Raw genomic sequence first — 15,514 nt, 5'->3', positions numbered from 1 at the left:
AGCCTGTGCCTGGGAGCCCTGGGACCCCCCGTCTCCTCAGGGGCTGCCACTGACCGCCCAGAGGGCGCTCTCGGAGTCCTGGGGGGGGGGGTGCAGCCTTTCAAAACTGTCCTTGAGCACCAACTCAACTGTCAGGCCCGGAGCTCCAGTTCCAGGGGCGGCGTGTGCGGCGTGCGCTCAGTCCAGTGCAGGTAACCAGCCCAGAGCCAGGCCTGCCCGCCGCCTTGAGCATAACTGTGTCTGAAATGCTGTCTTTTTCTGAGCCCACTGGGCACATCCACATGCACCAGGTTCTTCACCCGATTCTTAGCCATGACCCCACATCGGCCAGTCCCTCTGAGACTCCAAACAGGACCAGGTGCTGTGAGGCAGGGGCCCAGCACAAAATGCGATTCATAAACTGTTCATAATTTCAAAGACAGTGACAGCTGAGCCTCCGACCTGACCGTCAGCCGCCCTCACGCTTTGAAGGCCGTCTCCTAAAGAGAAGCTAACTTGGAGGAAGTAACCCTGGACCGCCCATGGAAGCACGGAGCCCCTGGGGACGGCCTCCATGGACTTGTCTTAGAGGGGTGGGCTCTGATGAAGCTGGGTGTCCGGTGCCCTGAGACCCACCAGGTGAGACCCAATTATGCCAGGACTGCACTCAGCTGAGGAGAGGGCCGGACCCACCAACAGAGGATTTCACGGTGAGGCTGCACTGGGGGAGTGTGGACACTGACGGGCAGGGAGCCCGTGGCATCTGGGTTGCCCTGGTCAGCTCCCCAACATGCACCCCAATGCCACGGTCCCCACTATGCCGTTCCCACTGGCCTCTGCAACTTTCACCCAGCCTGGTTCACTATGGGGTGGGAGCAGGGCTCAGCAGTGCTGGGATCTCAGGGGGGCGGGGGAGGGCTCCCCACTCCACTCCCTCCTCCCCTGCTCTGGGTGAGTGAGCCTGTGCCTGCTGTGGCTGCTCCCTCCCAATCCTCCTGTCTGGACCCGTTAGGGGCAAAAATAGAATATTGGGGACTAGCTATGGTTATGGGAAATATTAATCATGCTTTGTTAACCATGACTGCCTTGTGTTGGTTAAAGGAAGGACATTCTGACCTGGCTGGGAGTTGTACCCCGCCCCCCTCCCCCCTCCCTCCACCCCCGCCCTCCGATGTGGGAGACAACCTTGGACCTTCCAGTCAACCTTGGACCTGCCAGTCAACTTTGGAATGTGGTCCATTCTCATTCAAGAGCTGCCTTTTATCATGGAAAGATTAACAATCTTGTCCAAACAATGGAGTCCCACATTGCCTGCACACCCATGCGGGTAATCCTTACTTTCCCATACCTACAATCCCTACTTCCCCAAGGAATCCTTGTCCTACCCCATACACCAGTAAGCAGCTGGCTCATGGGGGCTGCAGAGCAGGTTTTTGTGGATGACCTGCTGCTCTCCCATACTGCCGGCAATACTGGAATAAATGCTTATACACGATTCAACCCTGTATCCGCTTAATTGGCTCAAGTAGTGACAGGCAGCACGGACCCATTGGTTGTCTGGTTTCAGTCCTTCCCTTCTCTGTGTCTCCTTGTCCAGGATCCAGCCTCCACGCTGGGACACGCCCAGTGCATTCACGGCTCCTTCATGAGCTGTCCTAGGGGGGCCTGCCCTTCCCTCAACCCACCCTGTAGGTGCTGCCTAAGGAGCCCGTGTACAGGCAGAGGGTCCCCAGAGGGGCTGTGTGAGCCAGCCAGACCCCAGAGAGGCCGGGGGCTGAGTCTTGACTGGGACCCCTATTCCTGCTGTCACTCCCTGCCTGGGCCTCCCTGGGTGGGAACAAAAGCCATGTCCCAAGTCAGCACAAGTCCTAGCTTTGCTGCCCACTCACAGGGAGGCCTGTGGCCGCTTCCCTTCCTCCCAGGCCTCTGACCCCCATCTGGGCCTTCTGTCATGGGTTCCTGCGGGTGAGGGAGCTATGACAGCCCTGCCATCCCCTCCCACCAACACGGACCCAACAGCTGTGCCAGGCCCTGGGGACATGGCCAAGAGCCAGGCAGGGCCCCAGGACCCCCAGCTGCAGTTCTGGGAGACAGACACAGCTAGGAAAGAAGACGACCAATCCAGAAGCCGGCTTCAGACCGAGGCAGTTGCCAGGAGGAATATGAGGGCAGAGGGGCTGGATGCTCCATCAGGGAGCCTTCCGAAGCCACCTGGTCCTTTAGGGCCCTGCTCTGAGGCCCCTGGAGCTCAGTCCCCACTCCTGCCCTGACCCCACACTTCCCAGGGCTTCCTCCCAGAAACCTGGAGCCTGCTGCCCTGCTTGGCTAGACCTACCCCACTGACCTTCCCTATCATTCATTTATTGTGTGGCCTAAGGGTTGAGGTGGGGCTCTCACATGACTTGTTTACAGCTGGGTGTGACTCAGTGAAGTGTGCCCCAGTCACACGACCTCCGATTTGTTGCACAGACACACTGGCCCCTCCCCTAGCATGCTCTGCCCTCTGACCCCAGTCCTGCCTCTATCATAGCAGTTACCCGACCTGAGGCCACCTTCCTCTTGTACGTGGTCCATCCCACCACTGGAATTTCCCCCTGGGCCCCCACGGCTGGAAAAAGGCTCAGTGCATAGAAAATCCACAAGGAAGTTTCTTGAATGAATGAATGATTGAATGAGTGAGTGAGTTTGTAACTGGATGCATGAGGTGGCATTGGAGCTGAGCTCTCAATGCTGAGAAAACAGACCGCAAAGCATCCAGGGAAAGAAATCTGAGCAGAGGGAACAGCCCTGCAAAGGCCCTGGGGTGGACGAGCTTGGCCCCTCAGAAACAGAGGCAAGCACGGTGCGGGCAGAGACAGAGGCGGGCGGGACGGGGCCTTTCCTCCCGGCCAAAGGCAGCACCCGAGCGCTCCCAGCAGAGGGCAGAGTGGAGCTGCTCACAGGCATTTCTCTTCCCGTTTCTGTGAGTTTCCAGCCAGCCAGCTCCGCCTACACTTCAGGCACCAGAAACATGGGTTCAGACCCCCCAAAATAAACACACCCCATCCACTGGAGAACATGTTAAACCCACACAGACGTGACTTTAATTTTAGGGCACATGATGGCTTGTGTTTTACAAAGACGGGTTGTGTTTACAAGCGGCATTGACAATACTTGGAACTTGTCAGCTCCTCTTGGCTCCAACCTGGACAGCTCCAGGGCGAGGGAGCTTGTCCCTCCGTCCCTCTCAGAGCACAGTCACTGTGAGCACAACCAAGTGGGCACTCACAGGGATGGGAGGATCTGATCTCGCTTGGCCCCTGCCCCTCCATGCTTCTAGGCTTGGGCCTCTGGATCACGAGGGGAAGGTGGGCACCTCAGCCAGCGGGCGGGACATGCTCTGGATGGCCCACTGCAGGATGCCATCGAAGGAGTGCTGCAGGACAGAGCAGGACCAGGGCACTGGGACCCGGCCAGAACCTCCCAGGAAAGGTATGCCCGCCCCGCCCACATCTGGCCACCTGGGACAGGGGAATGGCTGGAGGTGTTGACCTCCTGTCCAAAGAAGATGAGGCCCCTAAAAGCCACATTTCTTCCCAGCAAATCTAGCTGCGCATCTTCAGGCAGAGAGGCCTGGGTCAGGAAGAGGAGGGAGAGAGCCACAAACAGCAGAGCTCCTGGGCCCCCACCCGCCCTGGGAAAAGGCACGGCCACCAAGTCAGGCTTTGGCAGCCCTGTTGCTGGGGTTCTGCAACCCCCCATGTCTGGGCACCAGGACCTGCGAGCCAGCTAGAAGCGGGAGCAGCTCAGGGTCCCCTTTTTGCATTTGTGTGCTCACGTGCATAGAGGGGTCAGGGCCATGCTGGAGCATGTTGCCTTGGGGTGCTTGGAGGGCCCAGAGCCAGGGCTCCTTGCCCCTCCTGTGGCTCGGGTGCTGGCTGGCTTGGGGGTGGGGGTTAGGGGGAGCAGTAAGGACAAGGTGGAGGCCAGGTGATGTGTTACCTCGCTCAGGAGGGACTCCAGGTCATCCCTGTGCAGAACGGGCTCGTGACCAGTAGAATCATCCCCTGCCTGGAACCCAGGAAAGGGAGGTCACCCCAACTTCCACACCCCAGTTAGGGACATCCCCATGGAAGCAGAACTCCCTGCAGAGGCATCAGGGGCTGGGGGTGGGTGGCAGGTGCCAGGGCAGTGGAGGCACTGCAGGTGCTGGGGGGGCTAAAAACTGAATTCTGACACCTAGCTCCTCTGGAGGCAGTGGGCACGGGCAGGGTGGACAGGAGTGAGCTGGGAGCTGCCTGCCCCCAGCCCCCAGATGTGCCTGCCTCCACACGCTGTGTGGCCCTCTGGGGAATGTGAGGTGACTGAGAGAACCCCATCACTGATGGAAAACTGAAGTCCCGAGAGGAAAGTGCCTGGTCCAAGGCCAGCCAACCATGCCCCTGGGCAAGGTGCCAGAGCAGGGAATGAGGCTCCCGGCCAGGAGGGGAGAAGTCCCTACTACAGTGGAACCAAGTGAAAGTGCCCGGTTTGGAGCTCAGAACAGGAAATACCAGCATTCCACCTGGGTGGGTCTGATAAGCACAGGCCCACAGCCCCAAGGTGTGCCGGAGCTTTCAGGAAATGGTCTGGGGCAAAGGGAGCTGCAACTTTTGACTCCAAAATGGCAGGACATTTTACATCACAATGAAAAGAAACCGGCCTTTGCTGTTAAGAGGAAAGAAACCAGGTCTCAATAAAGGAAGCAGATTCTGGAGGGAGGCACCCCCTCCTGGGAGACCCACCCCCCAAGGCTGCCTGGAGGCAGTGAGCTGACTTGGGCACACCCTGTGCAGATGGGTGGGGACCAGGCAGCTGTGAGCCCTGCCAGGGGGTCCCAAGAGCCTCCTGGGCGGGGCCTGGATGCATTATGGGCCTGGATGCGGGCAGGACCTCTGGGGCCCCCAAAGATTCCTCCAGGCCAGGGATGTGGTCAGGGAGGCCTCTGCATAGGGCAGCTAGGGCAAGAGGCGCCACCCTCTGGGGGCTCCTGACTGGGGGACACGGGACCCCCCCCAGATTCTGAGGGAGCCCCAGACGCCTGCTGCTCAGCTGCTGGGGCCTTGGCTGCATCTCCTCCTGGACAAAGAGGATGGAGAGAGTGACTTCTCCCCAGGGACTCGTGGCCGCAGAATGGGGCTGGGAAGGGTCCCCACCCAGGGCTGCTGGAGGAGTGGGGTGTGCATGGAAATGGGGTTCTATGGAAAGTTCCTCACAGGACGATCTGACCATAAACTCCTAACCGTGCAGGTCATGGTGGACAGTCAGAGGCACTGAACCTCTTTAGTAAAAGGCTTTTCTTGGCCTTAAACCAACCCATCCATTGTGCATCTAGTTAGCAGGCCTTTGAAATGCCCCGTCAGACCCCTCCTTCTCAAGTGTGACCCCTCTAGACGGCACAGTCTTAACTACCCAGTACTCCCAGCCGGGCCTTGCTTTCTGCCATCTCCACCCAGTCTTCCCTGTGGTCCCTCCTGGACCTCCGTGCAGAGAAGAAACCGCAAAATTTATTCTGTGGAGCATTTTTCTCAGTCTGTTGAGATCTTGCTTCCAGGCTTATCCTGTTTTGAGCCAGATAAATTTTTATAAAAAGCCTCTACGGTCCTAGCTGGTTTGGCTCAGTGGATAGAGCATGGGCCTGTGAACTGAAGAGTCCCCGGTTCAAGTCTGGTCAAGGGCACATGCCTGGGTTGTGGACTCGATCCCCAGTATGGGGCGTGCTTTAAAAAAATTTAAAATGCTTTTAAAAAGAAATGATCTAGCCAGGCCCGTGTGGCTCAGTGGTTGAACATCGACCTATAAACCAGGAGGTCAGGGTTCGATTCCCGGTCAAGGCACATGCAGGGGTTTTGGGATCCACCCCCCAGTGTGGAGTGTGCAGGGGGCAGCCAACCAGTGGTTCTCTCTTATCACTGATGTTTCTATCTCCCTCTCCCTTCCTCACTGAAATCAATAAAAAAATATTTTTAAAAAATGCTCAACAAGTTTGGACTTCCTTGGGGGGGGGGGGTTTGCACGGGTGGTTCATCCTATGTCATCGCATGCGCATGTTCACCTCACCGTGGGGTCTCCTTTCCGCTCGCCCCTCGCCCCAACCCACCCCTCACCCCATCCCACCCGGCACTCCCGGGCTGGGGGAAGGACACGGGGGTCAGGGGAGCTCTGGGCACAGACGTGATCCAACCTGGGGCCATTGCTGGGGCGAGCTTCCTTTTCCAATAGATTTAAGTTACCAACAAGGAGTCTCTTTAAACAAAACCACTGCATAGAAATACGGAACACGTGTTGCGGGGTGTGATGAAAACCCGCGAAATTGGCGCCAGAGCTGCCTCTCCAGATGCTCCTCCTCCACCTCTCCACCCCGCGGGGCCCCTCCCCCAGGGGGGCACTCACCTTGGCCGCCCCGGGAGCCGGGCGGGCAGGGCTCGGGGCGGGCGCCGCCTCCCCGGGGGCCGGGCCGGGGTCTCCGGAGCAGGACCTGCAGCGCAGGACGGCTCTGCGCAGAGCGGAGGACAGGCTGCGGGCGGCCCGGGCTCGGCCGGGGGCGGTGGGGTGCAGGAGGGGCCCTCGCGGAGCCGCTGGGCGCGCCCCCACCCCCGGGCCATCGCACTCACCCTGGCCGGGCGCCGGCGGGGAAGTGGCAGCGCCAGTGGAAGGCGGCGGCGCAGTGCGCGCACCGCAGCGCGTCCGTGCCGTCCCCGCACACTCCGCACCGCGCGCCGGACGCCGGGCCCTGCGGGGCGGACCGCACCGTGACGGCGGCCGGGAAGGGCGCGCTACCCATCCTGCACCCTCCCCTCTCCCAGGGACCCGCTGGGGCTGGACCGCGGGATGGGGCGCGCGCAGGGGAGGGGTGGTTTGGGGTCCCAGCCCCCGAGGGAGGGTGCCTGGCCGCAGCCCGGGGAAACCAGGTGCCCAGGCCTCGCTCCTTCTTGGTGGGACTGGGCCCCCTTCAGGGCTGGCCAAGGGGTCTCCGAAATGGCACTCTCCAAACGAGGCATGAAGAGCTGGGGTGCATGGGGACTCCCCCAAATGCCATCCCAGCCCCTTTTATCGTCCAGCCTCTTTTAGGGCTGGGTGTTTCAGGAACAATAAGGATGCCTCAGCCCTGAAGGCATCCCTCCAGAGCCCCACCCCTGTTCTGGGTGCTCTCCCACCACACCCACCCCTGTGCCTCCTCCAGCTTCTTCCCACCTGCCCTCCCCATGGTCAATCTGGCTGCTCCTGGCAGAGCCCCACCCCCAGCCCTGACTCCTAACCCCCTTAGACTCCAGCCCACTTTCCCCCTGTGAGTCACTTTCCTCCCACTTCAGAATGCCCTGCGGGCCCTGAGCACCCTCAAGGCAACACCAGACCCCAGGGCCCTCGCCCCCTCACCTGCTGCCCCTCAGGGCCCACACTGAGTAGGGGGCGGAGGGTGGAGGGGTCCAGGATGGGCAGGGGGGCCCCTGAAGGTGGGTTCAGCAGGTGCTTGTAGGCGACAGCGGTGTCCATACCAGCGGGGAGCTCCCTGAGCGGGCCCTTCACCTCCTCTCCCGAGGACCGCAGTCCCAGGATGACCTGGAACCAGGGGCTCGGGACTCAGAGGGGCTGCAGGGACCTGCCCGGCATCACCCAGGGAGTTAGTGGCCACGGGGAACTGGGGCTGGTGTGGAAGGAATGCCGCATGGGTCAGAAAGGCCGGGGTGCAGTCCCAGCTCTGTGGTCCTCTACCCTTCACCCTTTCCCCATCTAAAGATGGGGTGCCCAAAGGCCTCAGGGACTGTGGAGGTGAACCCTCCACCTACATCCAGGCATGTGTCATGTCCTTCACGTCTTTGCTGCGTCAGACACTAAAACATTTTGGGGGGAACATTATCAGTGGTCAAAGCACATCCCTCGTGTTGGGCTGACAGAGCCGAGGCACCCCAGTTCAAGCACTGAGAAACGGGGCCACTGTAAGGGCAGCGGCCCAGTAGCTGGTACTCCTCAGGCCCTACTATAGAAAGCTGAATGGATGTGGCCAGGCCAGGGTGGGGGCACATGGTGCAACGGCTGGGCAGGCCCGACCCCAGGCGTGGCCAGCGGGCAGGGACTCCAGGAGGACGGGGGGCCTGTGCTTACCGGGGTCTCCGCAGGTGGCTCCTTGGCCCCAGGCAGGTCTGGCTGGGCTCTTCCCTGGAGGCAGCTGGAGCACCTCCAAGTACCACTGCTCATTTTGTCAGCGGCCAGAGGCATGCAGAGCAAGGCAGAAGGCTTGTAGCTTCCCAAACCCAAACTCCAGGGAGGCCCGAGGGCTCGTCCAAGTTACCCTTCCCTTTTACAGGTGGGGAAACCAAGGCCCGAACAGGAAGTGGGCGGAGCCACAGTGGAAGGGCCCGCCCAGCCAGTCATCAGGAGAGCCAAGGATGCCCAATATTTGCCTCTGGTGGGATGGACCTCACCAACAAGATCAGTGTCCTCATGGTACTTCTCAAATGAGCCCCAAGAGTGCCCCACACCCACACCTGCAGCCGCCTGTGCCTGCTGTCAGGGGCTTGGCCTGCAGGTGGGGCCTCCCTGGGCTGGTGTTTATACCCTGGACCCACCACATCGTTAAGGGCAGGAAGGAAGAGAATGGAAGAATGATGGACAGTCAGTGTCTGGGGCGGGGGAGCTGGACAGTGACCTGGGCCGAACCCCCTTGTTTTAGTGCAGAGGCATCTCAGAGAGAGATGTGACCTGGTCAAGATCACACAGTGAGCAGGGGCAGAGCCAGGGCGACAACTCCTCCTAGGCCCTCCCTGCAGACCACCATGACCTGTGATCACGGGTAGTAGAGGGCAAGGCTCTCCTGGTGGGCTGGGGAGGGTGCACCAGGAGGTAGACCGGCCCTTGGGGTACAGGTTTGTGGCCCACTTCACCTGGGGGAGGAGGGGTCAGCTGCTTGTGGGAGTTTGCCCGGGAGTGTGGAGTGAGATGGGACAGGCTGGCCACTCTTTGCTTCCGCCGTCCATTCTGCTTCACCACCCTCAGGGCCCTGCTGGCCAGGCTGGGTGCTGGTCAGACAGTGTGACCGTGCAGGGAGGTGGAGTGGGAGCAGCCCAGGCCGCAGCCCCACTGCCCAGTGACGTGAGCCAAGGCCACCCTGAAGGTGGGCCTCACTCCCCACCCGTGGAACGAGAGACGTCCGGGAGGCCTCAGGGTCAGTGGGTGGAGGTGGCTGTGAAGCCAGATGGGGGTGGACGGGTGCCGCGGAGGTGACCAGCATGCTGCGCTCACCTGGGGATCTCCTGGAGCGGTGGGGACAGGCAGGCCAGGTGGAAGGCGCGGGGGCAGCCGTCACAGCAGATGAGCTCCCCGCCGTCCCGGCACACGGCACACTCATCCTCGTTCTTCTGACCGGAAAGAGACCACATCCTCTGGTGGACAGGGGGTGGGCCCAGCCTCCCCCCGACGGCTGCACTGCAGGCTCCCAGGGGCACCAGGTCCGCTGGCCCCTCTGCTGCTGGCCAATGCCTGCTCCCGGGGCCTGCCCTCGACCCCTTCCATCTCTGAGGTTCTAGTCCCTGCACACCTGCCAAGTCCATCTCTCTTGGGAAGAACCTTCAGAAAGCCGGGTTTCTCCTAGGCACCCACCCCCTTCCTCACAGGGCAAGGAGGGCTAGGCCCAGAGGTGTTCCTGTTCACCCCAGGTACCTGCTGTCCCCTCTACCTGAGGCCTCCAGTCTGCTTGTGCCCTTGCCTGCATGTACCCATGATGCCCTCCTAGATGCCACCTCCTCCAGAAGCCCCCTGAACTGCCAGGCTGGCAGCCATGCACAGCAATGAGCACGCTCATTGTAACAGTCCTCCCAGACCTGCCAGCCAAGAGCGGGCATGGGTCCTGCTGGATCCTGGGGCCCAGACAGGGCCTGGTGTGGAGGGGCTGGGATCTGGGACTAGTTCTGCCTCAATAAGAAACGCTGCCGGGAGCCCAAGGATGTGCTTGGCACTCGGGTTCCTGGCTCCCAGCAGGGGCAACCACCATCCATGGGCCAGGGACAGCTGGCATCTGGACCAAACATTTTTAAAAGCCCGTCAAGACGCACTTTCTCTGACTTATTTTTATTTTTACAATTGTGTGTTATCAGAAAAAAAGATACTATTGAAAAAAAGAGCTCCCCCGTGAACAGGGGCGTACGCCTGTCCTGCAGTCACTGAGTGAGTGCCCTGGACAAGTGGCAAGCCCTGGCATCATGGGGATGAGGGCACCCTCCCCCCACCCACACGTCTGGGAGTTACCTGGTGGAGCTGGGGCTCGCTGGGGAGGGGGAGGGGGAGGGGGGCCGGGACCCTGTCTTGCTGGCCTGCTCGAGGGTCCTCTGCAGCCTGCCAGGGAGAAGACAGGGTCACCAACAGGGGAGACAGTCCGGCAGGGAGCCCCCGCAGCCACTGTGTGTACTGGAGGTGGGCACCAAGGAACCATGTGGCTGCACTTACAGGGGCTGCAACCTGGGGACCCTTTGCTCGGACCAGGGTCTTCAGGCTGCTGCCGCTGCGGGCTTTGCTCTTCCCCCCACCGGGGTCTTCAAACTTGCTGGGAGTGTAAACACCACCAACCTGGATGCACTTCTGGGTGCCACCTGGGAGGAGAGGCTGACTGGCCGGCTGCCTGCCCAGGTGGCCCTGCTCAGCTGCACCGCAGGCCCAGGCCAGTGGCCAGCAGGCGGCAGAGAGGCCGGGAGCTCTGCAGCTGGATGCTCCTTCTCCCCCACCCGCCCCAGTCAGGAGGGTTCTCTGCTGGGAACTGTATTGTGTGTCCCCCAAATCCATGTCCACCTGGAATGTGGGTGCGGGACCTTATTTGAAAGTAGGGTCTTTGCAGATGTAATTAGTTACAATGAGCTTGCACTGGAGCCTATGTCCAATGACTGGTGTCCTTGTGAGAAGAGGAGAGGACACAGAGAGACAGGGAGGAGGCCCCGTGAGGACGGAGGGAGGCGGAGGCTGGAGTGACTGGACTCCAAGCCAGGGAACCAGGGAACCAGGGAACCAGGGAACCAGGAAACCAGGGAACCAGGAAACCAGGGAACGAGGATCTGGGAGAGGCAGGACAGCTTCTGCCCTGAGCCTCCTCGAGAGTGGCTTTGCAGACACGGAGATTTTGGAATTTCTGTTGCTTTACGCCACCCAGTTAGTGGTAATGTGGCCTAACAGCCCTGAGAAACCACTGCAGGGCCCTTGGGTCCCTCCCCAGTGAGACCAGGCCCCCAGCAGCTCCGAGGGGCCAGCTGGGCCGGGCTGTCCTCTGTGTCCTCAGCGGGTGCCTGCACAGCGGATGGAGTAAGGGGGTGCAGAGAAGGGGTGCTGCAGGCTGTCCTGCAAGAGAGCAGCCCCGTCCCCGGAGGTCTGAGCAGCACAGGCCTCAGACTTGTCAGCTGAGGACGTTCAAGGAGGTGAGCCTGTGATCCTGAAGAGGCCCGTCCAAGTGGACGGAGGTTACCCCTGGACCGCTGGCCTCTCAGACGTTCCCTGGCCTGCTTGTTCAGGAGCCCCCACCCCCACCTCGGGGAGCCCTCATGCCGCCCACCCTCCCAGAGCCAGAACCACTAGGGGGACACTGGCTGCCTTGTCCATGGTCCTGTCTGCTCTGAGGCCACCAGAGAGTTAAGGGGGGACGCAGATCTCAGGGGCCAGCACCGTCTACCTGACTCAAACACCTGCTGGATGAGGATCCCCTCCACAGCCCCGCAGGCTCCTGGGACATCCCCAGACGACACAGCCACGGCTCTCTGGACCGAAGCGGACATAGTCTGAATTCCTAGGGAAGGGAGCAGCAGGTGGGGGTCACCAGTTGGGAAGATGGCCCCTGAGCACCTCCTCCATGCGGGCAGTGGGGAGCAAGAGGCACCTGGCGGCAGAATGCTTCTTTCCTTCCACTCAGGGCGGGCCTTGGAGGGGGCCCAGCCCCTACACACACACACACACACACACACACACACACACACACACACAGCCCATGTGTCAGAGCAGAGACTGTGTGTGTGAGTGTGTGTGCCAACTGAACATGGCAGGCAAGCAGGAATGATCAGGCTCCCCCGGAACATGCCCCTGGGTTGTGCTGGGAGGGAGGCACCAGGGGACCACAGAGGGTCTCTGGGGCCCTGTGTCTTGGGGCAGGAGGGGACAAGGCCAGGCTGAATCCAGACAAAGGACCAAGGAGGCTTCCCTGGAGGAAGCAGAGGGGAGCTAGCCCTGAAGGAAGGGCACAGGAGGGGTAGCCCGAGGCGGGCCCTCTTTTCTGGATGTGGCTTTGGGGTGAGATGCCATGGTCCCAGGTCCCAGGACAAGTCCTAGAGGACAGCCCCCTCCCCAGTCCACCTGCTGGACCCCCACAGCCTGGCCCAGGAGCTGGGGGCCTCGGGCCTGCTCACCATTGCCCAGCGGGAGGCACTGCGGCTCTGAGGTGCTCTCCTGCTTCTTCACGTGCTTGGCCTTCACCTGGGAGCCTGTGGGGGGAGCTGCGGCAGCGGGCCCTGCCCTCCACTCAGGGGCCAGGGGGCGGGCAGGGTGGAGAGCTCCGGCGAGAGGGGGTGGTCTTCCGACTCCCAGGGGTCCCCCCTGGCTTTACAGGGCTCTGGTGTTCACATCAGTGAAAAGGAAGTGCCACCCACCCGCCTACTTCATGAGCACGGGGCCACCTGCCCTGGAAAGGACCCCTGCTGCCCCCAGGCTGGCTTCTGTGATCAGGTGGGACAGATGCTCCCAGAGCCGCTGGGGAGAAGGTGTGGTGGGGACTGGGGTGCCCGCCTCTCAGGGGATCTATGGCCAGAACTGCTCTTCGAACTGCGTACCTGGGCTGGAGGTGCGCCTGGGGGACAGGGCTGCTGGCGGGGCGGCCCGAGGCTCCTCCAGGGCCTTCCTCTTGGTGGGGGGTCTGGGCAGCGGTGCTGGGGCCTTGGGGCCGGCCGGGGGCTTCCTCCCTTTCCGGGGCTGGCTGAGGTCCACATCTGCAGGGCATGGGCAGAGGCGGGGCCAGGCCTCAAGCCCAGAGCTGACCTCTGGGCACCGTGAACGAGGCCTGGGCCTTTGCCTCCTAGAACTCAGGGCTGTCCCAGGTGAGGTCCAGAGTCTCCCTAACACTCCCCCCCCCCCCGCTCCCCCCCCCCCACACCCGCTACTTCTTCCCACTTACAGTCCCACTGGGGCTCAGCGACAGGGCTCCAGGCCCTCAGCCCGCAGCAGGGCGGCTGGCCTGCAGGGACCCGGCCCCGCCCCAGCCAGGCCCCACCTTTGGGGAAGCTGTCCAGGACGGGCTGCAGCCGGGCGTATCTCTCCAGGTTGTAGTCCTTGAAGAGGACCCTCCAGAAGTCCAGGATGGCGGCGGAGTCTTGGGTCAGGAGCCAGGAGAGGAGCGCGTGGAAGGCCTGCGGGCAGCCCTCCTTCTCCTTCAGGCGCAGCGTCTCCTGAAGCAAGACCGGGGCGTGGGGGGCCCTTCTGCACCTCCCCAGTCCCCCCTCCTCCCGCCTCCACTGTGGGGCTAGAGGGTGGATGCCAACCCAGGGGAGGCTGCTGGAGACCTGGGCACCAGGTCCACTCCCTGGCTTGGGCAGGCTTGGGGCGCTGGCATGGGGTGCTGGGGTGAGGGGGGCTACTTGGAAGTCATCTTAGGGGACCATGGCTTGGGAGGGTTGGGAGGGGATTTGGGGATCTGCGTTGGGGGCACATCTGGAATTTGCCCTGGAGACCGACCCCCAGGCTGGTGGCTGGGGCTTGGAGAGGGCTAGGCCCAGGGCATTGGGGGCAGGGCCAACCTCAACTGGCCCTGAGGGCCTGTCCATCTGGCTCGTGGGCGGGGCGTGGGAGGGGGGGTTGGGGGCCTTACAGTGGCGCTTAGGGGCCGGAGGGGCCGGGCGGAGCCATCAGGGACCTTTCCCAGGAGCTGACCGGCTCCTGGGCGGGGGTGGGGAGTCTAGAGGTGTGTGGGGTCGGAGTCGGGGCTCACCTGGAACTTGTCCTCGGGGACCACGTCGTGGTCGGCCAGCGCGTGCAGCAGCGGGAAGGCGCTGTCCACGGCCACGGCGATCTCGGTGCGGTGCAGCCTCAGGAGGCGGCGCAGCGCCGCGTCCCCGCCGCCGCGGGCCTCGCCTGCCATCCGGTCGTCCGGGCGCGCAGGCCTGGGGGCCCCCTCTCCCCGTCTGGGGTCCCGCGGCCACGGGGTGCCGCCGGGCTGGTGGGACGTCTGAGCCGTGTCTGCCTCCCGCTCTCCCAGCCTCGCCGGACACCTGGGCGGGCACGTCCCTCCGCGGGGCTGAGGCTGCGGGCGCCCGGCCGCTGTTATACCGACCGACTCCCCCAGAAAGAGCAAAGGCTGTGCTGCCCCAAAGCCAATCAGGGCCCGGAGCTGCCCGAGGGGCAGGACTGGAAACTTCCCTGTAACCCAGTAGGACGCGGCCGCCGGCCCGAGCTCTGCACCTGCCAGCAGTCTGTTGGCCTTTCTTTTCTTTGCCGAGGAAGCTTCTAGATCAGCGCTCCCAGTCCCAGTCCCCAGCCCCGCTTCATGTCACATCTAATGGCGCTGCCAGACCAGCAGGCAGGGGTGCCCGGGAACCGAGGCTTTCGGGGTCACCCCTGAGCATGGCCTCCAGTAGCTCAGCACCCCTCTCCTTTGAGCATCCTCCTCCTCCCAGGTCACCCTGCGCCCCACCCCAGTGGGCTGAGGGACCCTTAGCCATACACAGTGGTCCCAGGGGAATTAAAATTGTCCTCACTTCACTTTTTTAAAGCCATGAACCTCTTGCAAGTGCACCTGTGCCCTCCAGCCCAGCCTGCCCCATGCGGGCGTCACCCAGCCACTTGCTTGGAGATTAGCAAAGAGACTCTTGTAGAATTCTGGACTTTCCACCGAGGGGGTTTCCATGACAACCCCTTCCTGCAGGTGACCTGCTGCCTGGAAGAGTGAGGGTGGCCTGGGTGACCCACAGAGGGAAGAGGGGCCTGGAGCCAGGGACTGGGTGGGGCTGAGCCTCAGTTTCTCTATGAGGCACTGGGTGCAGCGACATGCCTGCTGCTTGGTGAGCCACCTCTAGGCCTCTGTCCTCCCCTGCAAGTTCCTCAGTAAGTTAGCATAGAGCTGCCATATGGCCCAGCAAGTCCACTCCCAAGTGTACACCCTGAAGAATTTAGAGCATGTAAAGACATGTATATGCATGTTCACAGCAGCACTATCACAACAGCCAAAAGGGGGTGTGTGCGTGTGCAGGGGGGGGAGACACCCCAAATGTCCATCTATAGGAGAATCAATAGGAAAATGTCCAGCCATGCAATAGCATATATTCAGCCAAAAAAGAGATGAGATTCTAACACATGCTACAACGTGGGTGAACCTTGAAACATTCTGCTAAATGAGTAAGTCGGACATGAAAGGTAACCTATTGTATGATTCCATGTATATGAAATGCCCAGAATAGGCAAATCCATAGAGAGAGAAAGCAGATGATTGGTTTCCAGGAGCTGAGAGGATGGGGAAAAGAGGGGGGCTGCTTAATAAGTATGGGATTTCCATTGGGGTGATGAA

The 15,514-nt window shown here is 61.7% G+C and overlaps 1 protein-coding gene across 1 annotated transcript; it reads right to left on the bottom strand.

Moving 5' to 3' along the window:
- Positions 1-3,050: 3,050 nt before the first annotated feature.
- Positions 3,051-14,223, bottom strand: AIRE (autoimmune regulator). The gene is made up of 14 exons (XM_059685950.1): positions 13,943-14,223; positions 13,229-13,403; positions 12,792-12,947; positions 12,372-12,446; positions 11,645-11,758; positions 10,438-10,580; positions 10,240-10,326; positions 9,238-9,353; positions 8,101-8,185; positions 7,375-7,557; positions 6,612-6,730; positions 6,391-6,493; positions 3,961-4,029; positions 3,051-3,394 (listed from the first exon to the last, which is right to left on the bottom strand). The coding sequence occupies exons 1-14, from the start codon at positions 14,090-14,092 to the stop codon at positions 3,314-3,316; spliced, it is 1,656 nt and encodes a 551-aa protein (XP_059541933.1). The 5' UTR covers positions 14,093-14,223; the 3' UTR covers positions 3,051-3,313.
- Positions 14,224-15,514: the final 1,291 nt, after the last annotated feature.

This window comes from Myotis daubentonii, chromosome 3, assembly GCF_963259705.1.
Source record: "Myotis daubentonii chromosome 3, mMyoDau2.1, whole genome shotgun sequence".
Classification (NCBI taxonomy): domain Eukaryota; kingdom Metazoa; phylum Chordata; class Mammalia; order Chiroptera; family Vespertilionidae; genus Myotis; species Myotis daubentonii.
The sequence above is the reverse complement of the archived record's forward strand: the minus strand, read 5'-3'. Positions and strand labels throughout refer to the sequence as shown.